This window comes from Herpailurus yagouaroundi, unplaced genomic scaffold (assembly GCF_014898765.1).
Source record: "Herpailurus yagouaroundi ecotype Mexico unplaced genomic scaffold, PumYag 207, whole genome shotgun sequence".
In the NCBI taxonomy this organism is placed as follows: domain Eukaryota; kingdom Metazoa; phylum Chordata; class Mammalia; order Carnivora; family Felidae; genus Herpailurus; species Herpailurus yagouaroundi.
Window position 1 is genome coordinate 2,366,906 of NW_024412438.1, and position 13,527 is coordinate 2,380,432.

At 51.4% G+C, this 13,527-nt stretch overlaps 2 protein-coding genes across 4 annotated transcripts in view; one reads left to right on the top strand and one right to left on the bottom strand.

Annotated features, from left to right (window-relative positions):
* LOC121015546 (T-cell surface glycoprotein CD1a-like) overlaps window positions 1-12,848 on the bottom strand; it is a 59,309-nt gene extending 46,461 nt beyond the window's left edge. The window contains exons 1-6 of one of the 2 annotated variants that reach the window (XM_040452504.1): window positions 12,521-12,848; window positions 11,673-11,939; window positions 10,728-11,006; window positions 10,252-10,530; window positions 9,829-9,919; window positions 9,196-9,683 (exon numbers count right to left, since the gene is read on the bottom strand). In XM_040452504.1, coding sequence (XP_040308438.1) covers window positions 9,605-9,683; window positions 9,829-9,919; window positions 10,252-10,530; window positions 10,728-11,006; window positions 11,673-11,939; window positions 12,521-12,581 — 1,056 coding nt within the window. In that variant the 5' untranslated portion in view covers window positions 12,582-12,848 and the 3' untranslated portion in view covers window positions 9,196-9,604. Of the gene's footprint in view, window positions 1-9,195; window positions 9,684-9,828; window positions 9,920-10,251; window positions 10,531-10,727; window positions 11,007-11,672; window positions 11,940-12,520 lie in introns of those variants that run through there. The other variant, XM_040452503.1, reaches the window with a different exon arrangement.
* Window positions 3,941-8,421, top strand: LOC121015548 (MLV-related proviral Env polyprotein-like). Of its 2 annotated transcripts, XM_040452507.1 has the most exons (3): window positions 3,941-3,984; window positions 4,421-6,888; window positions 8,021-8,421. In XM_040452507.1, exon 2 carries the CDS (start codon window positions 5,221-5,223, stop codon window positions 6,364-6,366), a length of 1,146 nt encoding a protein of 381 aa, XP_040308441.1. In that variant the 5' UTR covers window positions 3,941-3,984; window positions 4,421-5,220; the 3' UTR covers window positions 6,367-6,888; window positions 8,021-8,421. The 2 variants fall into 2 exon arrangements, with proteins under 2 accessions (XP_040308441.1, XP_040308440.1); XM_040452506.1 differs by lacking the exon at window positions 3,941-3,984 and having other exon boundaries at window positions 4,300-6,888.
* Window positions 12,849-13,527: the final 679 nt, after the last annotated feature.

Sequence of the window (13,527 nt, forward strand, 5' to 3'; positions counted from 1 at the left end):
CCCTTCCCCAGCCAATTGGCTGAGGCCACGACCCTTCCCCAGCCAATCGGCTGAGGCCACAACCCTTCCCCAGCCAATCGGCTAAGGCCACAACCATTACCTCACCAACTGCCCCTAGACCCCTATAAAACCTTTGTGCTTTTGAAACTCGCTGGTTCTCTACGGCATCTCACCGCTGCATCGGTGCAGGTAGGGGATTGAGCTCGAGCTAGCTCGAAGAAAGGCTCTTTGCTTTTGCATCAGACTCGGCTCCATGGTGGTCTTTGGGGATCGCGAATTCTGGGCATAATATTTGGGGGCTCGTCCGGGATCTCCAAGAGCCCCGAGGGACCCCCCACCCGGAGAGCCTGACTGGCCACGGTTATGTTTGTTCCGTCTTTTCTGTGTGAGCTCATTTCTGAAATTCTGGTAGTGTCTGGCGTGGTCTAAGTGGACGCACTGGAGGACCACGGGCAGGAGTTTTGGAAGACGTTCCGATCCTCCCTTCTGGAGGGACGTGGATTGCCCTCAAAGGTCTGAGACGAGGCGGGTCGCTCCCACCAGTTGGCACGAGACCATCATCTAGCTTTCAGTTTTGCTTCCACGTAGTTGGAAGAATGTCTCTAGGGGCCCTCTGATTGTTTCTGTGTTTCTCTGTTTTGTTCTGTTGACTTACTGGACGGACGTTATGGGACAGACTCAGACTGCTCCTCTAAGTATTAAGATTGATCACTTTAAGGATGTGAGGGGAAGAGCTAACAACCTCAGTGTGGAAGTCCAAAAGGGTCGGTGGCAGGTTGTTTGTTCTAGTGAGTGGCCAGCTTTCAATGTTGGATGGCCACCAGAGGGAACCTTCGAGACCTCCCTACCATCCACCGAGTCAGGGATATCATCTCTCCGCCTAAGACTGGCCATCCTGATCAGCTCCCTTACATTATCACTTGGCGGGACCTTGTAAAAGACCCACCCTCTTGGCTTAAGCCCTTCCTAGCCCCACGCCCTCTGGAGCCAAAACCCATTCTTGCTTTGCAGGGGACAGAGAAGAAGGAGAACAAGAAAGGTCTTACCCAACCTTTAACACCCCTCTACCCTGTCCAACGGGGGGGAGGACTGAAGATGAATTAATTTTTCCTCCCCCATATAACCCCCCTAGGATGCTGGAAGAACACCATCCTCCCCCTCCGGGGGAGGCAGACACTGTTCTGAAAGCAGGAGGTGGAAATGCTCCAGTGGGAAGACCGCCCTTTACCAGACAAAGGGCTCAGAGGGAGCAATCCGCCTCTGCCACCGACTCCACTATTCTGCCCCTGCAAGCCACCAGACCCCTAGATGCGGAGGGGAATCAGCCCCATCACTATTGGCCTTTCGCCACTAGTGACCTCTACAATTGGAAAGCTCAGAATCCTAAGTTTTCCGAGAAACTGGCAGGGCTTATTGATTTATTAGACTCTGTTCTTTTTACTCATCAGCCCACGTAGGACGATTGCCAGCAGCTTTTGCAGGTCCTGTTCACGACTGAGGAAAAGAGAAAGAATCCTCAATGAGGCCTGAAAACTAGTTCCAGGTGCAGACGGGAATCCCACCACCAACCAGGCTCAGATAGATGCCTCCTTCCCCTTAACTTGGCCCCAGTGGGATTTCAACACAGCAGAAGGTAAGGATCAAAAAAACCCCATGTCTCAGGAGGCCCAGAAGGGGATCCAGCCACACAACCGGAGACTACGAAGCCTAGGGGTACTAGTTCCTTGCCAGTCTGCCTGGAACACCCCCTACTGCCGGTCAAAAAGCCTCACACAAATGACTACCGACCGGTACAAGACCTCCGGGAAGTAAATAAGAGGGTCGCAGACATACACCCAACTGTTCCCAACCCATATACTCTCTTGAGCTCCTTGGCGCCCTCCAGGGTCTGGTATACTGTACTAGATTTAAAGGACGCCTTCAGTCTGCCGTTGGCACCCCAGAGCCAACCCTTGTTCACCTTCGAGTGGCATGATCCGGAGGAGGGCTACAGTGGGCAACTCACCTGGACACGGCTACCTCAGGAATTCAAAAATTCACCCACCATCTTCGACAAGGCACTACACGAGGACCTGGGTGAGTACAGAAGGGAGTACCCTGGCCTCACCCTCCTACAGTACATAGATGACATCCTGGTTGCTACCGACATGGCCAAAGACTGTGAGTGAGGGACCCAGGACCTGCTGGCTACCCTGGGGGCCTTAGGGTACCGGGCATCCGCGAAGAAGGCTCAGATATGCAGGGAGAGGGTAAGTTACCTGGGATATATCCGGGAGGGCGGACAGTGGTGGTTATCAGATGCCAGAAAAGAAACTGTCCTAAAGATCCCTATTCCCACCTCCTGAAGAGAAGTAAGAGAAATCCTAGGATCGGCCAGCTACTGCTGCCTCTGGGTTCCGGGTTTTGCTGAGATCGCCAGGCCCCTATATGAAGCTACCAAAAAGGGGAAAACATTTAAATGGGCTGAAAAAGAAGAAACTGCCTTTAATCGGTTAAAAAAGGCCCTCCTAAGTGCCCCAGCCCTGGGCCTACCAGACATTACGAAGCCCTTCCACCTCTTTGTAGACGAACATAAGGGAATAGCAAAAGGGGTTCTAACTCAAGCCTTAGGCCCCCAGAACCACCCAGTGGTTTACCTGTCCAAGAAGCTAGACCCAATGGCTGCCGGCTGGCCGCCATGCCTAAGAATTATTGCAGCGACAGCACTCCTAGTCAAGGACGCAGACAAACTGACCCTAGGACAGGAGATCTGGATCACTACCCCACACGCCATTGAAGGGGTCCTGAAACAGCCTCCTGATAGATGGATGAGCAACACACGTATGACTCATTACCAAGCCTCCTACTCAACCCTCCATGGGTGCGGTTCCACCCCAGTGCAGCCCTCAATCCTGCAACCCTGCTGCCCAATCCTGACCTAGGTGCTCCACTACATGACTGTGCGGGAATCCTGGAACAAGTACATGGATTCTGGATGAACCTGACCCACCGGCCCCTCCCTGATGCCCAGGCTCCTTGGTTCACTGATGGGAGCAGCTTTGTACGAGCCGGACACAGGTATGCACGTGCAGTGGTGGTCACTGAAACGGACACCATATGGGTGGAGGCTCTACCCTCTGGAACGTCAGCCCAGCGAGCAGAGCTCATAGCCCTCACCAAAGCGCTGATGCTGGGAGCTGGAAAACGGCTTAACATCTACACAGACAGCTGTTATGCGTTTGCCACAGCTCATATTCATGGGGCAATTTATCAGGAGAGGGAGTTACTGACGGCAGAAGGACGGACTATAAAAAATAAACAGGAGATACTTGACCTGCTTACGGCCTTATGGCTTCCTGCCAAGCTAGCCATTATCCACTGCCAAGGGCACCAAAAAGCTGATAACCCAGTAGCTAGAGGTAATCAAAAGGCTGACCAGGCAGCCAAGTCAGTAGCCCTTACTTTAGTCCCCACCATGACCATACAACTACCAGACCCAGGACACCCAGTTTTACCAGACCAACCCAAATACTCCCAGGAGGAGTTACAGCGGATCAAGAAACTCCCCATGGCCCAGGAGATAAAGGGATGGTTGTATACACCTAACAAGGAGCTCGTGCTGCCAGACCAGCTGGGAGTCTCAGTATTAGAGCACATGCATCGGTCTACTCACATGGGGGCCCGAAAATTAAAAGACTTAATCCGACGTGCTGGAATCAAGATGCACCAACAGGACACCAAAATAGAGCAAGTTGTATCTGCCTGCAAGACCTGCCAACTCACCAACGCGAGAGCCACATCAAATAAAAAAGGAACCAGGCTCAGAGGCACCAGACCGGGAGCCCAATGGGAAGTCGACTTCACTGAAGTCAAACCAGGAAAGTATGGTTTTAAATATCTTTTAGTATTTACAGACACCTTCTCTGGCTGGGTGGAGGCATACCCAACCAAGCATGAAACGGCTCAGACGGTGGCTAAGAAGCTACTAGAAGACATCTTACCCAGGTATGGTTTTCCTGCCATGGTAGGATAAGACAATGGACCAGCTTTTATCTCGCAGGTAACACAGGCAGTAGCCAAGGTGGTGGGGGCAAACTGGAAATTACCTTGTGCTTACAGGCCCCAGAGCTCAGGACAGGTAGAAAGAATGAATAGAACCCTAAAAGAGACCCTTACCAAATTAACCATGGAGACTGGCGGGGACTGGGTGACCCTCCTACCGTACACCCTTTACCTGGTTAGAAACACTCCTTACACTCTGGGTTTTACTCCCTACGAGATCATGTTTGGCAGGCCACCCCCTGTTATTCCCAACCTTCTTGCTGAGTTTAAAGATCAAGAACTTTTTCTTTCCTTGAGAGGGCTCCAGAGGGCGCACGAGGACATTTGGCCGCACCTCCTTGCCATCTACGAGGCTGGCCCAACCCCGACACCTCTTCAGTACAGGCCAGGAGACTGGGTCTACGTCAAGAGGCACCACCGAGAGACCCTCGAGCCGCCCTGGAAGGGACCATACACCATGGTGCTGACAACCCCCACTGCTCTCAAAGTAGACGGCATCGCGACCTGGGTCCATCACACCCACGTTCGGCCAGCAGACCCCTCCTCGATCCGGAAGGACTTCGTCATGCGATGGGCTGTCAATTGGGACCACCACAACCCGCTCAAGCTCAAGCTACAGCGCATTCGACCCACCTAATTTGGTAACTCTGTTAGCTCTGTTTGGCACTGCTCATGCTGCCGAGAGTCCCCATGCCCCCCAAAACATCACCTGGCAGATCATAGACACCAGTTCAGGGACAATACTTAATCAGACTTCCCAGAGCCACCCCAGGGACACTTGGTTCCCAGAACTTTGTGTATATCTCCAAACTCTGTTCCCCTTGTCACCATACGCCCCTGGATTCCATGCGCAGAACCTTTATTTCTATGTCTGCCCTGGCCACTCTCGCTCGAGCACATGCGGGGACGTGGCTGACTATTTTTGCGCCCCCTGGTCATGTGTCTCGATGGGGCACATCTAGTGGACCCCACCACGCACCAGAGATCTCATCGTGGTAATGCGGCCCAGTGGCCCCCAACCACCATATGTCTGGGGGTGCGGTAATCCCATAGTTATATCCTTTACAAGCCAAGGTAAAAAAAACAACAGGATGGGAGAGTGGAAAAACATGGGGACTCAGGATATAAGACCAGGTTAGGTCGGGAGCCAAAGACAAGGGAGTATTATTTACCCTCTGAATGCAAGCGACTCCCCTTACCCAGCAGTCCACCACGAGGGTAGGACCCAACCAAGTACTAGTTCCCCAACCTGCCCCCACCCAGATGGCCACTCCCAGAAACACCCAGGCCCCAGCCACACGGCCCTCCACATCCCCTGTCCCTACTAGAGAGTCACCTGCATCTCCTGCCCCGGGTCACAACTTACTATCTGATGCAGACCTCCTGTGGAGCACGGTTGTCGGAGCATACCAGGTACTAAACACTTCTAGACCCAACCTGACCAAGGCCTGTTGGCTCTGTCTAGATGTCTGGCCCCCATATTACGAAGGTATTGCCATTAAAGGCAATTATACAACAGCCTCCAACTCTAGCTCCTGTAGATGGCAGCAGGCTACTGCAAGGCTAACCCTCCAGGCGGTAACGGGGCAAGGCACTTGTATAGGCCACGTACCCCCCGAGCAATCACATCTCTGTAATGAAACCCAAACAGTCCCCAGGGAGACAGTGTATCTACTCCCCCCCAAAAATGCATGGTGGGCCTGTTCCAGTGGCCTTACTCCCTGTGTCCACTCCCAGGTCCTTAACGCCTCGAAAGAAAGCTTCTGCCTACTCGTGCAGTTGATCCCCAAGTTAGTGTACCATTTGTGGGGAGAAATACTTAACAGGTTAGGCTCTGCTAACCCCCGAAGTAAAAGAGAGCCTATTACAACCTTAACTCTGGCTGTGCTCTTGGGATTGGGATTAGCGGGGGCGGGGACCGGAATATCCTCACTCATCATCCAGGACAAAAACTACGGAACCCTAAGGGCAGCCATTGACTTAGACATAGAAAGAATTGAAAAATCAATTTCTCATTTACAGGAATCCCTTACTTCCTTATCAGAACTAGTACTCCAAAACAGAAGGGGATTAAACTTATTATTCCTGCAGCAAGGAGGACTATGTGCAGCCCTAGGGGAAGAATGTTGCCTCTATGTTGATCACTTGGGGAGTCGTAAAAGAATCTATGGCCCTCATAAGGGAACAGCTGCAAAAACGGAAGTTAGAGAGAGAATAATCTCAGTCCTCATACGAGTCTTTGTTCAACTGGTCTCCCTGGTTAACTACCCTCATCTCGGCCCTTGCCAGACCCCTCACCATCCTGCTCATACTAGCAACCCTTGAACCCTGTATAATCAACAGACTGGTCCGGTTTGTCAGGGACCGCGTGGGGTCCATCCAACTAATGGTCCTCTGTGCTAAGTGCAAGCCCCTAAAAACAGAAGAGGACAAAATAGAAATGCAGCTGGTCCCATGATTGGGTCAGCAAGCTACATGATGAGGGGGAATGAAAGAGCGGACCTATGCCGGCCAACTCCATCTTGTTCTGTGTCCTCCACCTTGAGTGACTATGTCCCTGACATGGCCCCCTTTCCAGGAAAATCGCAGAAACCTCAGACCAGGCCTCCTTCCCTTGAGTAACCTCCTGCTCACCTGTTCAAATTTCCCGATCAAAACACACCCAGCAACCTGCATATTGGGACTCCGACCCTTCCCCAGCCAATTGGCTGAGGCCACAACCCTTCTCCAGCCAATCAGCTAAGGCCACAACCATTACCTCACCAACTGCCCCTAGACCCCTATAAAACCTTTGTGCTTTTGAAACTCACTGGCTCTCTCCAGCATCTCACCACTGCGTCGGTGCAGGTAGGGGATTGAGCTCGAGCTAGCTCGAAGAAAGGCTCTTTGCTTTTGCATCGGACTCGGCTCCATGGTGGTCTTTGGGGATCACGAATTCTGGGCATAACGGAAGGAAGGAAGGAAGGAAGGAAGGAAGGAAGGAAGGAAGGAAGGGAGGAAGGGAGGAAGTAAAGAAGGGAAAAAGGGAGAGAGGAAGGGAGGGAGGGAGGAAAGGAGGAAGGGAGGAAGGGAGGGAGGAGGGTAGGAAGGAAAAAATGAACATATTGTGTGTAAAGGAAATCCATGGAAAATTCCTGCATGTTGAGGATTTAACTGCCATTGTCACAACATTTCCTGCTTCATGGAGGCTGGTACAGCTTGTCTGTCATCTGTAGGAAAACCATGGAGTGAATTTTTACCAGTCACTTACTCAGCAATGGATTCCTGACCAGTGGTTTGTTAGAAACCCATGAGAACACCCAGGATGGGGCCTCACCCAGATGTCAGGATTACCAAGTAAAACAGGGTAAGAGTGTGACACATGAGGACACATGAAGAAAAAGGCAAGCAGGCAAGAAAAGGAATATTTTCAAGAACTCAGGGAGAGGAAGAGAGAAGTGAGGAAAAACATTGCAAGAAAGAGAGACATTAGCCCAACCTCCCCATGGACCACATCCACATCCATCAGAGAGGAGTGTCCAGTCACAAAAGACAGAAATCCACCCTGTAGAGCTGAAGACATACTGGGAATATATCAGCTGACGGAACTGCGGAGCCCAGGGTTGTTGGGGCTCCAGTCCCTTCTGTGGGTCTGTGTGTCTGCCTTCAGTTTCCTGATGTTTTGGTTTCATTGTGGCTGCTCTTTCTGGCTTCAATGAAGTATGATCACCAACGAAACCGGGGGGGGGGGTGGCGCTTGGGAGGCTCCGTTTGTTAAGTGCCTGATCTCAGCTCAGGTCATGATCTCACCATCCATGAGTTTGAGCCTTGTGTCCGACTCTGTACTGACAGCTCAGAGCCTGTAGTCTATCTCGGATTCTATCTCCCTCTCTCTCTGGTCCTCCCCACTCAAACTCTGTCTCTCTCGCGCGCGCTCGCTCTCAAAAATAAATGAAAAATATTAAAAAACGTTTTAAATGAAAATTGTACCTTTGTACAGCATGCGGCTTCCTGACCAGCCAGGGAGGAAACCTGGGAGGCACGATGGGCCACGTGGACCCCCGCCGGCACTAACAGGAGCAGCAGAGACTACCATGTAACATGAACAAAGGTCCTCCTGATGAACGTCTTCCAACAACTTCTCAGAGACGAGGCCTGAAGAACTTCGGGAGCCCAGTGCACACGGGGCGTGTCGGGAGCTGGATACGAATGCCTCCGTGCTTAGCTGCAGAGCCTCTGGTGTGCCATGCAGCATTTGTTAGGAAAATGAAGAATTGGTCAAGAAAGCTTGCATTCAAGCAAACCATGAAAATCGATATTTTATGTAGCATTCCTCCCACATTTGAATACTTTTCATTGTTGAGCAATAAACTCTGTTCTCTCTAAAGAGCATAAAATGAAGTACACGCTTGATGTGTGGTGTGTGTGTCCGTGGTGACACGAAGCCCACAAGCACAGTAGGCAACACAGCCACCAGCTCCCATCTGGATGCTCTCCTTTCTCTTTCTTTTCTTTTCTTTTCTTCTCATTCTTGCCATGAGAACGCTTTGGATCCACTCTCTTGGAAAAGGTCACGTGCGCAACTTCTCCCCCTTCTTGCATGAAGGTGTCATCCTCAGCCTTGCTTCCCTGATGCTGAAAAATGGGTTGTAGTTGTTTCAGGCTTCATACCCCAGCCTTATTATCCAGGACAAGAGACACCATCTCCTTCCCTGCCATTGACCACAAGAGTCATAATGCCTGTGACCTGAGCCACCTGGAGCAGGCGTCTAGCCCTGAACCATCACTCTGAACAAGGACAAGTAGCTTCTGTCTTGGCCTGAACTTGATGTAACCTGCCCATCCGTCATCCTGTCACATTGTCAAGGATACTTTCTCCTGAGAGACTCAAGGTGATCGGAGCCCAGGGCTACACCTGGGGGTGGACTCAACCAATCAAACATCGCATGGCAGCCATGCGAGGGTGACAAGGTGGACTGGACCCTTGAGAACCAGTCAACAAGCCTAATTTAGGAGAGACGTTTGGGGAAGTCCCATAATTTGCTCTCCCTTTCCCAATAATTTTCACCTTTGCCACCTCTCCCATCCTCAACGTTATTTTCCGTGAATGTCCACATGTGCAAATGTCTCAACTACTACAAACATGTCACGATGCAAAAGAAAAAGAAAAACCTATGATATTGACAAAACTGCAACACAGATTTTATTGAGGACATATTCCATGCAGGGGAGATTCCTTGCCAAGGTTACAAATATTAAAAAGACATGGACCTCATCTCTAAAGTCCTAAGAATTAGAAGGGAAAGGACCCTAACTGTTGGTAACAAGGGCTGGGAGTCAGGAATAGATTTGCAAGTGCAGGAAAACGTAGGGCTAATTCCCGCCAAGCAAAAACTTCTTTGACTTGTGAAGAAGGGACGGCTCACTGCAGGAAGTGACGCCTGATGCCAGTGGCTCATGGAGGTTTGTGGGACAACAAATTCTGCTAAATTACACTTAACTCATCTTGACAACTGATCACTGAGCAGAAAGAAAAGACAAAAGCTGCACACAGAGACTTGCAAGTCCATCATCTGAGCTGGGTTTAGGGACGTCCTGGTCCTGGGCTGCTGGGATCTCTCTCCAAAGGGAGGCCAGTGCACTGAGGTCTCCAGTGTGATTTCCTGGGAGGAACAGATTGGAAATGCTCTGCAGCAGGTGGAGGTGAGGACTGCAGGGAGAGGAGCACTGAGAGGAGGAAAGGTGAGGACAGACACAAGGGGAAAGACACAGTTGGGAAAGAGCAGAAACATGGTTCCAGAGTCTTACCAGCGCTTCCAGAGCCAGAACGCAAGACCTGGCAGAAGCACCAGGGGCACGACCGCCGCCAGGAAGACCAAGCCCACGGGGCGGTGCTGCTCTGTGGGTTCGGTGCACAGAGGGTGTCAATTCCCATCCATCCTGGGTTCAACTGCACCTTCCTGGTCCCTTTTGCTCCCGTCACCCTCTGTCTCACCAACCACCCTTCCTCTTTCTCTTTTCCCATCCCTGTTCAGTGATGGACTTCACCCAACCCTTTACTTCCTCCCACATCCATAGGACCCTCACCCTCAGCTCTCCATTTCTTGGGTTCTTACATTTCTGTCCTTTATGGTCTGGAGTCCCTAGAATCCCAAATGTTTCATCTCACTCTCCTGCTCTGCTTCAGGACCACCCACCCCTTTTCCCAGCTAGACCCCTACCCTTTCTCACCCCAGTAGAGGACCATGTCCTGGCCTCCTAGACTGCTGTGTCTCACTCGGCACGACAGGCCAGATGCCTCTCTGGCTTCCACGTCCAAGGATGTCTGAAGATACCATGTCCCGTCAGCATGGGGCAAGACGTCGCCTCGTCGGGTGCCCTGGTGGTCCTGGTCACCCCGCATCCACGTCACCCACACTGGCTTTGGGTAGAAACCAGAGACGTGGCACACGAGGAGCAGACGACCAGGACTGGGACTGGGGCCAGTGGACAGCCAGGCTTCTGGCCTCACTGCAGAGACAGGACAGGAATTCTCAGACTGAGAAGGTAGATTTCACATCGCTTTAGATACACACATCTTTCCACCTCTAGAAACCTATCACCATCATCACCTCTCTCCCTTGCCTCCTTCTCCCCTGAATTTGAGGAAATGGTGCAAATTTCTGAATGCAGAGTGAGAATTCTTGGAAAGAGGAAGCAGGACTGACCTTGTCGCTGAAGATCTTCCTTTCCTGCATCAAGAAGACCCAAGAGGAAACGGGGGCAGGCGTCATTAATACTTGCTTGTATTCGTAAGTTGACCACATGGTACTGATTGAATAGTTTGGAGACCTGCTGAGCCCTCCTTCCTCCCTTTGGAGATGGCCACCATGACATGTTCTGGAAGCTCACGAGATCTGATCCTTCATATGCAATCTGCATGAAGCCTACTGACTGTTCCCCAACATGTAGCCCACAGCCTTTTGCCACCTGTACCTGAAAGGGATCTGAAAAGTGAGGCTCTGGGTTACAAGAAGGGGGAGGGAAAGAGATGAAATGAAGTGAGTAGAAGCCAACGATGGGTGAATCAGAGGGAGAAGTTGAGCATATTGGAGGGAATGGAACAAAGTTTGGTTTGAGTGGAAGTTCAGACCGATGGGAAGTGGTGGTCACTGGAGACAGAGGTAGAGGTAAATTACTGGAGATGGAACAAATGTTTTAGGGGAAACAGGAAGGATGTGGGCAGAGAACAGGGGAGAGCTCCGTGAGAGAGCTGGGATAAAATCATCTAGGGTGAAGGGAGAGCACTGGGTATAGGGAACACATAGACAAAGTTTGCTGACGGGATTGAATGGGGAGAAAAGCACATTTCAAGGATCTGTCACACAGTGAAAGAGAGGGATGTGCCTGGCTAGAGGCCAGGGAATGGGGTAATCACAGGAGAAACTAGTGGAGAAACGCGAGCACAGCCTGAGGTCAATGAGACGAGGGGAAGTAGCAGAGAACATGCAGCTTTTCAAGATCAGGTCCTAGTTTCGGCCCCCTGAACATTTTATGATGGAACACATGAGGTTCAGAAGCCAGTGGGGGCTCTTTCCTGGAGGAAAAAGAAACTCAAGAGACTCACACACCGGCCACCTCTATCCCACCTGCCCCGAGGGAACTGAACTCACATTCAAGCTGCCATTGACTGACATGGTCCTGAAAGATCAGAGGAAATCTGATGGAGAATGTATAAAATGACTTTTCTTGTTCCATTAGCTCCTCATTGCTGAAGTTGCTCCTGGACCAGGGCCGCAAAAAACTGAAAGCTCCCGTCTTGCTGTCCCAGCCATGAGTCTGCAGCCCATCCAGCCAAACTGAGCCCAGATTTTGTGTCCAGGAATGGTTGTAAAAGGATGTTGTCAAGATGGTTCGAAAAGAGACTGGCTCCTGGAAATCTGTGCCACAGGAACAGATAGACTGAGGAAGAGAATGGCATTGGGAAGGACAGAGAATGCAAAATTGAGGTGCCAGGGAGGCCACCAAAATCCGGAGGACAGGGAGCCATAGTTCTCTCTGGAGACATGTGCTGCCCAGGAGTCCCGAGCTTCATACCCTTCATTTAGAAGGGCAGAGGGACCTGGCGTCAGAGACGCTCAGGAAGGAACCAGGCTGACATCCCTCACTCCCCAGGTGTGTGGCGGGGAACCTACACCACAAGTGCACACACAGGTATGTACACAAACCCACTGACACACCCACACACTCAGATTTATACATGTATGCACACACATAGGTAAATATGCAAACAGACATACATACACACATGCGGACACAGAGACTCACACACAGGGACCTATATGCACACACTTACACACACATGCAGACACACAAGCACACACATGCACACATGTGTACACACTTGCACAGTACGCACAGACTTGCACACGTGTGCACATATGACACACATGCGCACACGCGCGCGCGCGCACACACACACACACACACACAGACACACGTTCCCACCGGGAGTCCTCACCGTCGTCAGTGTCACCACCTGGGACAAGAACCGTGAGCAACACCAGTTGCAACAACAGCATCTTATGTGCAGATGTTCTTTCTTTCTCTCGGAAAGTGGGTCTTTGGCGTCTGTTCTCACAAACCTCCCCACACGCAGCCCCTCTCTTCTGACTTCCTTCTCAACACACACGCCTGCCCTGAGTCTCCGCGACAATGCAAATGGGCTCCGCCCTCAACCCTGGACACCTACTCAGACTCTCACTTCCCCTCCGGGTCTGACCCTCCTCTCAGCTTCCAGCTTCTCACTGTCACCAGCCTCCATTGTGCTCCCTGAGGCCCTAATTCGAGTGCTGGGGAGCAAGTCTTGCATGGCATGGAAAAGGGACCCTACCTCTCGTGCCTTTTCTCCTCATCCAGACAGTAACCCATGAAGACACATGGCTCCCCAGCACCCAGCCCTGGAGCCTGCTGTCACCCTGTCCCTCGTGCCCTTGGGTCACTCCCTATGGACTTCCTTCCCTGTGTCACCCCCACCCCAGCCCATTCACATCTCTGACTTCTCACTGCCTGTGTTCAAATACAATATCAAGCAGATTGATTTGAAGGTCACCTTCCCTTAATTGGGAAGATAGGGGTCTAATCATGCAGATGACCTCCCCTCCTTGTGGGATGGAGAGGGAGAGGGTCCATGTGACAGAGGACCTTATTGGCACTCACCAGAGGATTCCTCACTGACAGGGGAAGACTTACATTTCTGGGCAAGGTTGGAACTGCACTTAGGTTAGCTGTTCAACAAGGTTTGGGGAGTTGGCCTGGCCCAAGCCGCCATTTTGTGCCCATGGTTTCCTTTTTAACTCTTGCTCTATTTGCTTTTCCAGATTCCCCCATGATTGCCTGTGTAACAGTGTCAGCACCCACCAATTCGCCATTATTCTGAGGGAGGAACCAGTTGCCACCACAGAGACTGTAGGACATTGAAACATCTGAAGAATTCCCTGTCTGTGTGACTTGCATTAATATACTCAC

Bases quoted from the DNA above. Each gene is read 5' to 3' on its own strand.
- LOC121015548 (XM_040452507.1), top strand. From the start codon at position 5,221: ATGCAAGCGACTCCCCTTACCCAGCAGTCCACCACGAGGGTAGGACCC.